Genomic DNA, 14,498 nt, shown 5'->3' on the forward strand with positions numbered 1-14,498 from the left:
ATTACTTTTACTCTCTTATACTACCTATTTGCTTCTAGGTATTTTGGTTGCAAAGAGCAGCAATGTTGGAAAAGGAGCAAGGAAATCCTCTGGATCTCATTCTCACCCTCAGGGGGTTTAACTGGAGGATACTTTCTGCATGCAACAGACCTTTCACATTGCAGCCCATAGGAAAAGAAAGAAAGGCAGTAGGTCCACGGTGAACTTTGCTTTATGGGAAAGGAGTGCTGCTTCTGCAGACATGAGGCTTTTAGCCAATTTCCAGATCTCCAGTTTTTTTTTTTTTTTCATGGCCCTTAGCTGGACCAGAAGGTTTCAGCTAGTGAAGGTGGTGCTCTTCAGCCCTTAGTGGCTATGTTGTTGCCTGGCTTCTTTCCTCACATTGAGTAAAGCTGGGTGCCACAGGTTGTCTGACCAAAGTTCTGGCCACCAGCAGCAGGGTCTGTAGTGCTCATCAGGCACCTGTTCTCTTCCTCATCCTGTTCCTCACCATCTTTTCTTTGTGCAACTGCTGCCTGTGCTGTGAGCTCTGTTTGAAGCAATTGATTGACTTTGGCTGCTGCCAATGGATGACTTACAAAATGAGAAGAGTAAAATAAATCACTTTGGCCTGCTGGGATTAGCAAAGGCAGCAAACACATGTAGAACAAACAGCAGAGTCAGCTGTGACCTGCCAGCAGACGCAGCAGCTGAACCCACACAGATCATTTCCTCTTGGATTCCTTCCTTCCTTTCTAAGTCTAAAAATAGGAATCTGAAGGTAAGCAGCAGGCTGGGACAGCTTGGATGGAGTGGTCACAGCCAAAACTGATTCCCACTCAAACCTAAGCCCAATCATACCTATTAGATATATATCTGATGTTCCTCGTGCAGCAACATCCAGAGGATGTCTGCTGTGCTGTGTGTATATGGGATTATCTGTCTGGGAACCAGTCCATATTTTTATGGGGACTCTGCAGGAAATTTTCAAAACATGACTCGAGCAGCAGTGAGCAGCATGTTTTATTATTAAACAACAGAGTGGTGGGGAAGGAACCATGAAATTTGAACAACAAAAGGAGAAGGTGATTGCTTCTAACAAATGTGTCTAGCTGTGCAACAGAGAGAGATGTACAGTGAAACCCCCTTGCCTCATCCTGCATACACCCAGATCTGCAACACGACAGAGCCAGATCCCCTCCATGGGAGCAGTGAAGAGTGACTCGAGGTTATTGCTGTTTCAATTGGAAGAAAGTTTTACTTTAAGCAAATTGGTTCTCTTTTCCTAAGCTTTCCCGCAGGTAAAATGAAGATAATGATGCTTTCTTGTTCTGCAAATTCATTTAAAGGCACTGCTCAACAAGTATTGATGAGAGCCAGATGTTATGCTTTCAATAAAGATCTACCACAGGAGTCCACCTGCAGGAATTCCCCTAGCACAAAATGATTTTTTAAAACATTTTTTCCCCATCTTTTTTAGAAAAGGACTTTCTTCTATCAAGCATCTCTGTCTTCGTTTCCAACCTCAGTCTGCACCCACCTTTCTTCCTCAGCTTCGAGCCCCCCTATCTGTGCACTTGTCCCTCTGACTACTCTGTTTCAAAAGCGGTTCACCCAACTGAAGCTCCCACATTTTGCATGCAAGGGGACATGCAGTTGCTGGGGAATTTTAGTGGCCAAATGAAGGGATGAGCAGCTCATTGCGTACATGAGTTTGATTTCACTTCCTAAATATTATCTAGGGAGGGGCAGAGGAGAACAAAACCATCAGCACTGCCAAATGCTGTTGAGTATCTGGGGCATTTAAAGCACAGGCCAACAATTTAAGTGGAAAGCATCTGAAACTCTTCTGTAGAAGAGTTGAAGTGGGTTTACTGATCCAATTTCATTTGTCTGTTTTACGAGAACTAAACTATTCCAGGTGTGGTTGCTACTGTAGCATCTCAGACCTGGCCTGCACATACCTAATGCTGAAAAATAAAGTTTTTTAAAGCATTAAGAAATGCGTGTGACTGCTCAGATCATCTCATTTTCCAAATGCTCACATTAACTCAGTCCATGTATCAAACTTTGCTCCCTTAATGCGCGCCGTACCCACGGTGCAGCCAAGCGGGCAGCATTAGCTGATAGGATTTGGGCAGCTGGGGCTGGCATACGCTCACCCTGGGATGCACTCCCACAGCACCGATAAGGGGTTTTAGCTGCTCAACTGCTATTAAATTCAATGAATAGGGTGTGACTAAAACCCTCAGCTGTGCTGCCTGTCTCGGGCTGCTCACATTACTGGGATAGCGGCACACATGCTGCAAAAAGATCCGTAGCACGCTTAGGAAATACTAATAACTCAGAGCTCTGAACACTTTCAGAATGACAATGATTAAATAAATCCAGATTGACACTTACAACATGCTTAGGGTTTTTTTTTTTTTTTTTTTAATGTTAAATAGTTAAATAGTTCAGGAAGATAACAAATACTGAAGAAACCAAAAGATGAGTTTTGTGTGTTCTACACAGACTTTGGCACACAACTGCCTGTAGTAAGAGATGCAGCCCACGTGCTGGCACAGCCTGTTATGGATCATTTTAAAGCAGTCTCAGAAATATATTTATTTGTGTAACAAAGCCACAAACTACAGCTGACTGCTGTTCTGCTGTTCAGTATGATCAAAGCATCAGAGACTATGAGCACTGCCGATCTTTCCTGCGCTGCTTCTCCAACTGCTTAATCTCAGCTAATTGCAGGGGAGAAGGCGTCTGAGGATGCCACTTCAACCAGAACAAAATGTCAATTTAAACCAGAATTGGAAAGGACAAATTTAAAAATCATTTGGAGTGGATTTATGATGTGTGCTGTGCTCAGATGTGGAAATTACTCCTGAGAGTTTCTAAGATAAAAAGATGCTGGATTATTAATTATTGGATTATGAATGTACACAGGTGGCCTGTATTCAGAGCAGCATCTTGGAACCCACTGATTTCAAGGCTTTTCCCTTCTTTTCACATTTTCTCCAGGACTGGTTCTGGTTCAAATGGTAATGAAAAAAGCTACCTCCATATTTATTATTTAGTTGAAGAGTGAAGTGGAAATGGACGGTGATTAAACAGAATCACACGAGTAAGGCTCTGTCAGAGATTTTGCATGACTGCCTCGGAGGTTCATTTTCTATTTCCCTGCTTCAGTGGAGGCTGTTCTCTCCTCACGAAGGAAGAAATAAAACAGCATATCTTGCATTTTTTTTTTTTTCCAGTGCTGGACCCTCCATTCATCACAATGGTTTATAAAGCTTCCTTTGAGTGGTATGAAACAAAGAAGTGAAGAGAGAAATGTTAACATCTGACTGCTTTGGTGTTTTGATGGTTATTAGAGATACGCATCCCTTAAGATGATGATGGACAAATGCACGATATTCCAGTTTCTAGAAATGTTGAAATGAGCACACTGAATGCCTCAGACACATCTGCTTTGCTGGGAGGTGTGCATAGGCAAATTAGTCTCTGCTCTGGTGTGCTTTAGAAACTGTCAGAGGGTGAGGCTGAAATGTGATGGCCCAGCTTTGGAAACTGAGAAACTTTAGGGATATTCTGAAAGAAGGCTGGATATGGGAAAAATAGAACAGATCCCTCCACAAAGGACTAAGTTGAACTGTGGCTACTGACTGTGGGATTCATCACATTAAGAACTAGGTAGGTAAAGCCCGTGGTCTTGCATGAGGATCTGTGGAGCTCTCACTGAAGTGAGTGCAGGGATGCATCCTTCCCTTGGGAAACACATATATCTGGCTTGCATGTGTCAAATGTACATGCAGGTGAACCCCCTAAAGTCCAGACATGCTTTTAATTGCAGACAAGGAGGTATATTATATCTGAGCCCAGCTCCAGGAAACTCTTCTGCTTCCTCCTAGAGACGTTCAGGTTGTCTCTGGGAGCCGGACTATGTCATTAAGACAGATATGCAATATAAGTACTGAATACAAACCTTATCCAAGAACTTTTCCGATTTGTGAAACTGAAGTTGAATGGTGAAACTGAACTCCCTTATCTTTTCCCTCTTCTATGTGCCTTTCTTGGCTAACATCCTGATTTTGGACAACAATCAGATATCCCACGGTCTGGTAGGTGATATATTTAGGATGCTATTCTTTTTCTTCATCATTAAGCTTCAAATAACATTTGTGAATCTTTCTATCTCTTTCATGATTTTTTTATCTGCCAATAATTTGTGATATACAGACAAGGTACAGATAAGAAATCAAAGGGAATCTGTCCATTCATAGTACACCAATATGTGGCATTTAATCCATATTATTGATGGTGAGAAAAATGTAAAGTTTGAATTGAAAAGAACAGAAAGGAAATGACTGCATCATTTGTGCTCATCTGTTTTAAATGCATATTAATTAAATGAGCAAAGAGCACCACTGTATTTTAATCAAAACTCTTCATTTTGAACCATCAAAATAAATGATAATGACTGAAAAATGATGGTGACTGAAAACATCTCTTTCATTTTAAAGAAAGGGAGAAAGGAAGATACGGGCAACTATAGACCAGTGATCCTGACCTCTGTGACAGAGATCAAGGAACAGAGTCTCCTGGAAGACATATTAAGGCACTTGAAAGATGAGGTGATCTAACACAGCCAGCATGGCTTCACCAAGGGCAGATCATGCTTGACAAATCTGGGGGCTTTACATGGCAACACTGGTGTACAAAGGAAGGGTAACTGATGTCCTGTACTTGGATTTATGCAAGACCTTTGACACTGTCCTGCACCACGTCCTTTTCTCTAAATTGGTGGATAAAGATTTGGTTGGATGTTTTCAGCCAGAAGGGCTCCATCAAAAGAAGCGTGGCCAGCATGTGAGGAAAGTGATTGTTTCCCACTGCTTTTCCCCTGTGGGGTCCCATCTGAAGTACTGAGTCCAGGCCGGGGGCCCCAGCACAAGAAAGATGTTGAGATGTTGGAGTGGGTCCACAGGAGGTCTGCAAAGATGGTCCCTTCCAATCCAGGCTATTCTATGATTCTATGATTTTGATGTTAGATCAACTTCTAAGTGAGTCCTTGTCTGTCATCAAACTTTAACCCTTGGGACAGAAACCAATAAACCAACCAACCAGAGAAATACATCAAAGTATCTACCTTACAAAGGAGTTCTGTTTTTGAGGAATCTCTGGTATCAAAATAGGAGTAACTAATTAAAATTCTCTTTAAAACAATTTGCTGACAAACAAATCATGCACAGAGAGCCATAAATAACCACTACTGGCAAGGAGGAGTGAGAAGTTCTGGGACAGGAGTGATAGAAATCCTTCATGCCACCCACAGACCCAGTCTACAGACTCCAGCCTATTCTGGGCAGAAATTCATTAGTACGTTGAAGCCACAAGCAGAGGATCCTCCCATGGAATTAAGATTCTGTTCATGTGATAATCAAGGAAAGTAAAACTTGAACACTCCAAGATTATTATTTTTAATTACTAATTGCTTCTCTCATCTAAAATTAGATGTGTAATGCCATTGCTTTTGAAGTGCAGCTGCCCCTGGAGAGAAAAGTCTGGAGACTTGGCAAAGGGCTGCAATAGTGTTGTGAAACTCCATTATGGAGAAAACTTCTGCCACTGAAACCTCTGTGAGCCTTGTCACCAGCCACAAAGGTAAATTATCTGGTCTCCAGGTCAGCAGCTGAGAAAACAATGGAGGGAGGCTGTATGGGAACAGGAAGAGACTTAGTGGTTCACCTATACCCTAAGCTACACAACATTATATCTTCTGCCTATTAAAAAAAAAAAAAAAAGGAAGAAGTTTTTCTCTTATAGCTGGGCTTTATCTTTCAAACATGGTTTCTGTGAAAAATTGTCAACATTTCTGAAGTTGCCCATTTGGTGACAATTTTTGCCACAGAGATTTTTCCCAACTATGATTTGATCTTTTCTGCCCCAAATACTTGCCACAGTCAGGTGAGCTTCTCAGTCTCTGAACTCTAGCAGACTATTGGATGTTGGGGCTGGTGCTGGAGCAGCTATGTCCTGAACATGCAGCCATTTTGTCCATTCTGCAAAGGACATTGGAACTCTGGAAATCATGGACAAATTCTATCCATGCAACATGCCTGGGTGAAAACATCTACAGCTATTCTGAAAGCTTCTCAGCCATGGCCTTTTGCTGAGTAATGTAATGTTTTTATCACATCTGAACATTGCGTCCAAATGCAATGTTGTACAAAGCAGTAAAACGCAGCAACAAAGTGAAATCAATAAATACACTGCAATTGTCTTTTGTGATTCAAGCACTCTGTTAAGTTTTGGATATGATTATAGCTGTGGAAACCTCTTTTTCTGAATCCTAACAAACACAGTTTGCTTTACATGAAAGCTTTTCAATGCTTTGGCCAATGATGGCTTTGAACTTTCCATAGTTTCCAGCATATTCTTTCTCTTTGCTGAGATAGACAAATACTATACAGGCACATCCTAGAAAATCTTATTTTCTACTTTATAACTCTCCCTGAAACAACTAAACCCAAATAAAGAAAAGGCAGCCAAGAATATTACAAGGAGTGGAACTTGGGACATATTCAATGCATTGTTAATGCCAAAGAGTTTTCTCATGAGGTGTCTGTTTGACAAAGTTTTATAACTGAGACTGAAAAGGGGGAGACTGACTAACTCAGCTAATGGTCAATTTCCTGAAGCCTTGATCTAGGACTTGAGAGATACTGGTTCAAGCTTCAGTTTGAGTCTAAGTGTTCTTGTATGAAAACAAAAAAAAAACCCCAAATTAAAATGATGTGTTTATTTTCTACCCCTAGTTAGTATGCTGCTAACCAGGAGACATGAACCATATGTGATACAGTCTCATTTTCAACAATTTCTATATTTTAAAAAATTGTCTAAAAGGTTTTGATTTCTTTGCAGCCAGTACTTTGAGATCTGAAAGGTGTCCATGAGGTGGTAATTCTTTAGTCATTTTATAGAAAAACTCCACTAAAAAGCTTAAATATCCAGTCTGGTGAAGATAAATAATAAAAAATGAAGCAACTGCAAACTTTCAGAAGATGATTTTTTGGTGTCAAAACTGAAGAACTTCCAGTGTAGAAAAAACAGAGTCTTTCAAAGCTCCATTCTTTCAAAGCTCTTCCAAAGCTCCAGTATGATAGTACCAACACTAAAACCACCTGTCCTGTCACAATCCCACTTCACTCAGTCCTCCGCCTTTCTAAGCCAGGGGATCACTGGTTTCCCTGATAGGTTTATGGACAAGAGATGAACCTGGGCACTGGCCAAAGGTTCAGTACGGCTGACTGTTTGGGATAACAGGCATGTCCTTTGGGTTATCAAAACCAGTGAGATTTCCATCACTCAGAACACCAGGATCAGAAAATCCCCACTCTATTTGCAGAGCCTCTGGCACTGCTCCTTGAGTGATGGGCCCATTCATGCACGAGCATGTAACGGCTCATGCTTCTGCAAATCTTCCCTTAGGCAGCACCAGAAAGTCTGCAGAGCTCACAGCAGAGGGCATGAGCCTCCCCACACTTGTTCCTCCCTACCCCCTCTGACCTCAACCTTTCTTCTTCTCCCTCCTCTATTCTCTTTCTCTGGTGCAGCTCTAGAATAGTGCAATGTGAGTAGGAGATGCCGGAGGAGAAAAAGCTTCTTGCAGTGCTGGAGGAGTTCAAGCTGCTGTCTGCAAGACTTTTGTGTGCTGGAAGATGGATGAAGGTGGATTTCAAAGCTTTCTGAAGTCTTCACCTACTCCTTGCAGGCCTTAGACTGTTGTCTTCTGCCTACACCCTGGCAAAGCTGAACAATACAAACTCTCTAGATTTCCCATTATCACCACAAAAAAAAATCCTCCTGTTACAGAGTCCCACTGATCCTTCTCCACCACACTTTCTTCTCCTGAAGTTCTCTTGCCCACTTCTTTCTGCAGAAGGTTCTCCCTTGGATTTTTGTTGGATGCTGGGGAGAAATCCAGCACATCTAAACCTGGGAAGGACCATTGCTTATACCTCAGGGGAACAGAAAACCTTGGGCTGGGCTCTGTTGTTGGCCTCTCCCATTGCTCCCAGCCAAGTGTGATGTGGGTACATAAAGGAGAACATTATCCAGACGTCATACAATTGTGGCTATAACTAACTTGAGTGTAAGTAACGACAATCTGAAACAGCATTTCGACAATGTGAGAAGATAGTCTTAGGTTGTGTATAAAGATGAGTGCTTTCAGATCTGAAGACAAGCATAAGATCCTTGGCAGTCCAGCTTCTACTCAGCTGAAGAAAATCTTTGCATTTCCTCTGTATTTACTTTGGCAAATTGAGAATGTGCCACTGGTAAAGGCAGGATGGGACCGTTGCTTCAACAGGACTTGATCTCAAAGCTGACAAAGGATGCCATGCTTAGGACCCCAAACCCAAACTATTTGGATCATCTCAATCTAGCCTCAACAAAACGAAAGAACATTTTCACCACACCTTTAATAACCAGTTCCCAAGCATGTGAAGTAATTCAACAGCCTCATGCTGTGTCTGCCCTTTTTGTAGCACCTTATACATGACAAAGAAATCTGAATTGACCACAGAAATTCATTTAGTGCTGCAATTATTTCTCCCAAGGCAGTGTTTGGTGTTAAGGCCTACAGTGCTGTATGTATTTTTTTCTTTCATGTTACTTCTGGGTATGGCTCTGTATGATAATTCTTTTTTTTTTTTTTAGTTCCCCCAAGATATTGTTCTGCTCAGCCATATGAAAAATAGGAAAATAATGCACCTTCATCCCAATTCCACAGACAGGTCATTCATCATTGTAAAATCGACTTTACAACCTAGGAGGAAGCTGCTCCACGCTCTGAATAGCTACAAATTTCCAAAGTGTATTCCCAAGAGGCAGTAGGCCAGCAGTCACAATGGAACTACAAGATACCTGGGAGAACTTGTACAATGGAAACACTGCTCAGGATGACAGTTGCCCTTGATTTTCCTAACAGGAGCATATTCAGGATGTTAGAATTTGCCTTTTCCAATAACTACAGATATCTGATTTCAGGTCATTGAGTTACTTACATGGTCCTTCTTGAAATACTTCTTCCCCTTTATGAAGATTTTTTTTTCCATTTAAATAAAACATGGGATTGGCAGAAGTAAGGCAGAGATTTCATTCCTGATCTAGTGAGTGGCAACCATGGCAGTAAGCTGGAGCTTGATGATTTTTAAGGTTCCTTCCAACCCAAGCCATTCTGTGATTATATGACTCTATTATTCCCCTTGCACTTTTGATAACAATTACCAAAATAAAAAAATTTGGGTGTTATTCTATTCCAGGTGCTATCATATGTGCCCTCAATGTATCTGTACCCCTCATATCTGCCTGCAGGACCCTGAATGCAGAGCTCTGGGGCTGAGAGTCTCTTGACATTTACAGATCATTTGGGTCTACCAATTGGAGATGGACATGCTCCTGATATGGTTTCTGCTTGAATGTAGCCTTCTTCAGCCACTCTGTACAAGCAGGACAACGTTTCAGGGCACCCTCAGCTCCGGGGGTTAGCAGAGAACATTTTATCTGAGAATGAGATGTAAAATCCAGCAGTCAGAAGCACAAGCAGGGAAAGCACAGGGCTTGTGCAGGAAACGCATATACTTTAAGTAGGCAGAGAAAACTTGTCTTTTAGCATTCAGCTACCCAGATTCTATACAAACTTCAGTGTACATCTTATCCCCATCATATCACCTACTTGGGCAGCGATCCAGCTCACGTGCTTGCAAGTGGATCCTATTAAAATAGAGCTCTGCTGAAAGCATGTGTATGAGAGCTTCAACACAGCTGTAGGTTAATAGGCAGGCAGGAGGAAGACCCCTTGTGGAGCAGATGCAATGGTGTGTTTCAGACCTAAAGAGAGCACGGGATGAAACAGGAGCTGGGCTATCAAAGAGTCAATGGTACAAGGCAATACAGCATGTTAGCAAGAGATAGAAAAGCAGCCCAGGGGACAAGAATGGAGACAAGCCCTGGGGCAGATTCTGTCTGCCTCTGTCAGTCTGTGTGAAAAAGAGTGCATCTCTAGGAGAGAGATGGACAAAGAGGTAAAATCCTGCCTGGAAGGATGAGTGGGGAAGTTGAGAATTTATTAGCTCAATTTTTAAGCAATTCATTTTCCTTTTCAAGAGGTGCTTAAAAAAAAGAAGCCAATGAGTCAAGAAGCCTAAATTAACTATGAAGGTACTTCAGCAGATCAAGGGCTTGATTGTTGGGCGGTTTGCTTTAGATTCAGGAAAAGGTGAAAATCTGCAACAAAAATTATAGAGCAAGCTGTCCCCGTGGCTGCAGCTGCAGCTCATGAACTGGACTGTGTATGCTATCAGAAGTCAGAAAGTCAAGCATAACCTGCCTTCATGTATACAGAGGGAAAAGGTACTGGAAAAGGAGATGACCTGAGCTACAGCACTGATGCTGATTCTTCATGGCATAGCGCGTTACAGCCTGGTGGGTGACCTTGGAAAATGAGGAAAGAAGGAGAGTGTCAGGCAGGAGACTGTCTGAGAAGGACCCAGGACAAATCCATACAGATCCTCACAGCAGTCTGAAATACCAAAGGTATTTCCCAGCCTCCCATTCCTGACACCACTGACCCTGGCTGGTCTCTCCTGCTCTCTACACCCTCCTGCTCCCAACACCTCTCCCCTCAGCCTCCTCCCTGCTCTCCTGGACTGTATCAGCCTCTTCCAAAGCTTCAGATTTCCAGCCTCCTGACCTACAGACACCAAAAAAGAATTACAGAACTCCTCTCCGTGCTCACAGAAGCCGTGTTCCAAATGGACTTTTCCTCTTCTTTAGAGCTGTCTTGAGATATATCAACAGGCAAGGCTGCTCCCTTCTGAATCATGAAGGGCATCACTGCAAATCAATGCAAGATTTGCTCTTTTTGGCCCTAATCTCTTACTTTACTGAGTGAAACTATTATGGCTATCATGGTCAGATTCTTACATACGCAGTTGAGTTGGTACCCAGCACTATCCAGCAAGAAATAAACTGGGTTTCAAGAGGATGCTGGCTTATCTCCTCCCTAACCAGAACAAAGCTCATAAGAAGAAAATGTGAGGCCTCCCCAAGGGTGCTGGGAAGACACAGCGGATAATGGGAATTTTTTGGAAAGAGATTTGAGAAGTGGATTTTACTCACACACTATATTGATAAAGGCTTATCATGCTCCTTTGCAAAAACAGAAACCACATGGCGAGACACTGTTTTTAAATGTTAATGCATCTTTAGAGAATAATCAGCAATGTTTGATGGCTTGTGCTAGCTCTAGGAGAAGCGTCTTTGTTGTTTAAGAAATGAAACAGCATTCATCTGGAGTTCCTTGTCATTACTGGATAAAAGAAAGGTTATTTCTGAAGTTAAAGAGAGGAGGAAAAGAAAAAAGAGATGTGAATGATAAACATTATAAAATACTTATCTTTCCAGATGTCTCTGGGATAATGTGAGCTAAAATGAAATGCTTATCTCACAGAAGGACAGCTTTTGGCAACATAGCTTTTATACAGAGCTAAATGCTTTTAAGAGCATGGGACAAAGGTGGAGGGAGCTGCTTAAAGCAGTGAAATACAAACCAAGTGATGCCCTTTCAAGCTTATTTCTGCATCACATTGTAACCTTCATTAAGTGACATAGACCTTGGTGTATCAGGTTTTTTTTATTCAGACTATAGCTGGTGTAATAACCATCAGGAAAAGCATTTTCATGGCCCCTACAAGCTCACCCTGTGAATGCCAGGAGTTGCAAAAAAAATATATTTTTAATGTAGCTTCTTATATGCACTGTCAATTAAAGAAGCATTCCCTCATCTTTTGGTAGCATCCAGTCCTGGATAGTCTGCGGCTGTTTGTGACAATGGCCCACATTTAAAAAATATGAGGGTGCTTAATCAAGCATAAAGCCTTTTTTGATATCTCTTAATATTAAAGTGTGAGGCTAAAATCACTATTCATATTTGACATTCATAGACACTTGCTTTTATTTTTAAGATGTTTGTGTCTCCTAATTTTGTTGCCACATCCTGACTTTGTCTATTTGCTGCTTTCTTCTTAAAAATTTCCTTGCTTTTCTTTATTTTATATGCCCTACTGACAGAATGTAGAAATCACATCAAAAGAGGAAGAGTATTTCCTTTCTGAATAGGCGTATTCTCGTTTCTTGCCCCAGCAAGCTGCTGTTTCACACATGACAAAAAGATTCCAGTCTGGAGAGAATAATGCTTAATCGTTAATAAATAACTCCTACAAATAAGAACCAGAAGTGAAACCACGATCAGATGAATTTTCCTGGGAGGCAGTCAGGTTGTTGCATGACCTTGGATGATTAATTTTACATTCCTGTATCTACGCTTTTCCCTCCACTCATTCTTCTGTCTTGCCTGCTTCACATTCAAGGTAGTCAGGGCAAGAACTATTTCTCATTATATGTACATTTAGCAGTGAGCACTATGAGTATTACAGCACAGTAAAATGCATGTGTGAGAAGTGATACCTCAGGATAGAAGGAAGTGTGCACCTTGTGAATCATGAAATGGATCATAGAGTGACAGACATCTGTGATAGCAAACCACAGCTCTTGAGTCCCTTGTTCCTTAGTGTGACCACGGCCTGGCACAAAGGTGGTGCAGGGGGTCTGTAACTGTGACATGCCTCTGCAATAGTGGGACGGTGTCAGGGACAAGAATGTTTGTGGGGGGCTGGTATCATGAGATCACTGGGACATGTGATGGAGGTCAAATATTCCTTCATGGCCAACATATCCTGCAGGTCTCTTAGTGGCATTCGCACTGGCTCAAAGCTTGTTCACCTCACTTGCAGGGTCACCTCTAAAGCACAGCTCCCCATAAGGTCACATTCCTGTTTGAATATCATAGGTATAGGACCAGGGACTCCAAAGACTGCCTGGCAGACTAATTTATCTACTATCCGGTGATCATGCAGTTGATTTGACCCAAGCAGGATGGTCTGGGAAGGATTCTTACCAAAAGGCTCCTGACATTGTTTGCTTCAAGGGCAGGTAGCATCTGGAATGAACCTGGCTTTCAACCAGTGCTAAAGCTACCTGATCTCATCTAATTGCTCCACCTCAGAATCCAGCCACTTAAGTTTGGACAGTACTGATTTGGTATAAATGCAGGCCTTCAACACATCCATACTGACTAAACCTCAAGAAAAGTTCTTGCAGCCTCAAATGCATACATAATTCTCTAGTCCAGCCCATGGCTGTGGCTCCAAGAATCTGTTTAATCATGAGGACCCTTCCCAAGGTGTATACTGATTACTGGGGTTCCATTTCCCATCAGGAAACGCAGGCTGTTGGGAACTACCCAGCAGAGCCATGGAGCCTCAGGAAGGTAGAGAAATTCCAGTTCTGCCTGGCCATGATTTTCCCTCCCAGCATGGGGGAAGGAGCACCACCTGCATAGACACACATGCCGTGCACCTTGCAGTGTTTCTGCTTTCAGCAATATATTTTCTGCAAGTCAGTCAACAAAGAAAGAAGGATTGGTCTTAGGATAAACAAACAAATCAACAATAAAAGGCACAAAGGGGAAAAAAAGAGAGGGAAATATTTTCTCTTACAGTCAGTTGTGATTTCATAGGGGGAGTTGAGGCGTGCATCCCCACAGGGCGAAGTGCTCACGTACAGATGGAACAGGATGTTCTCCTGCAGCCTGTAGCCTCCCTCTTTTAATCGCACGAAGATTGATCGCTCCCAGTCTTCTCGTCTTTTGCTATGATCACAAAAGAGGATCCAGGTCATTTGTTACACATCAAATCAGAAACAATTCTGCTCTTTCTATCTGTGTTTTTCTTCCTGTTTGTTTGTTTTTACTAGCACTAAGCATCATATATTTTGCCTGCTGACAAGGAGAGAAAAACAATAAGTGAAGAAATGCTTGAAGGAGGGTCAAAACTGTCAATGTGCTTTGGCTTGTTTACCTGGAGCCTATTCTAAAAACAAAGCACAGATGCATAAACACATTGATTTTAAAGAGGTTCTGGCACATGAAGAAAGACAAAGTTCTCTCAGATTCTCAGCTGAGAAAATCAGCTCTGCTCATCACTGTGCCCAACCACATATTTAAATCCCATTAACATGACCGCAGCTAAGACGTGAGTTTTTCTATACTGGAAATGTCACTAACAGAGCACCCAGAATTTATGACCACTCAACCCTCCTGCTCCCCAGGCATTGCTTTCCCTCCCTGTTCAACCACAGCCACCCATGAGCACTCCGTCTACTGCCAGCAGCACCACCTTGGCCACTTAGCATTTCTCAAAATCAGAAAGCAACCTGAGAAGTGCAGACAAAACTCGCACAGGTTTCTTCTTGGTTGAGCTGAAAAAGATACTGAGATGAAGCTTTTGTCTGTGAAGTGGTTCAGCAGCTAGATGGGGACGCAGCGCTTATGTTCCATTAGCAGCAGCTGCCCGGGAGCCCCAGCACTCCCCATCCTGCAGTTTGCAGCAGCAGCTTGCATT

General features: G+C 42.2%; 1 protein-coding gene across 1 annotated transcript in view; it reads right to left on the reverse strand.

Moving 5' to 3' along the window:
- The window catches only part of ADARB2 (adenosine deaminase RNA specific B2 (inactive)), a 293,113-nt gene that overhangs the window by 19,825 nt on the left and 258,790 nt on the right, over positions 1-14,498 (reverse strand). The window contains exon 6 of the mRNA XM_010712416.4: positions 13,596-13,747. Within this exon, the coding sequence (XP_010710718.2) occupies positions 13,596-13,747 (152 nt within the window). The remainder of the gene's footprint in view (positions 1-13,595; positions 13,748-14,498) is intronic.

Source organism: Meleagris gallopavo, chromosome 6 (assembly GCF_905368555.1).
Source record: "Meleagris gallopavo chromosome 6, MGAL_WU_HG_1.1, whole genome shotgun sequence".
In the NCBI taxonomy this organism is placed as follows: domain Eukaryota; kingdom Metazoa; phylum Chordata; class Aves; order Galliformes; family Phasianidae; genus Meleagris; species Meleagris gallopavo.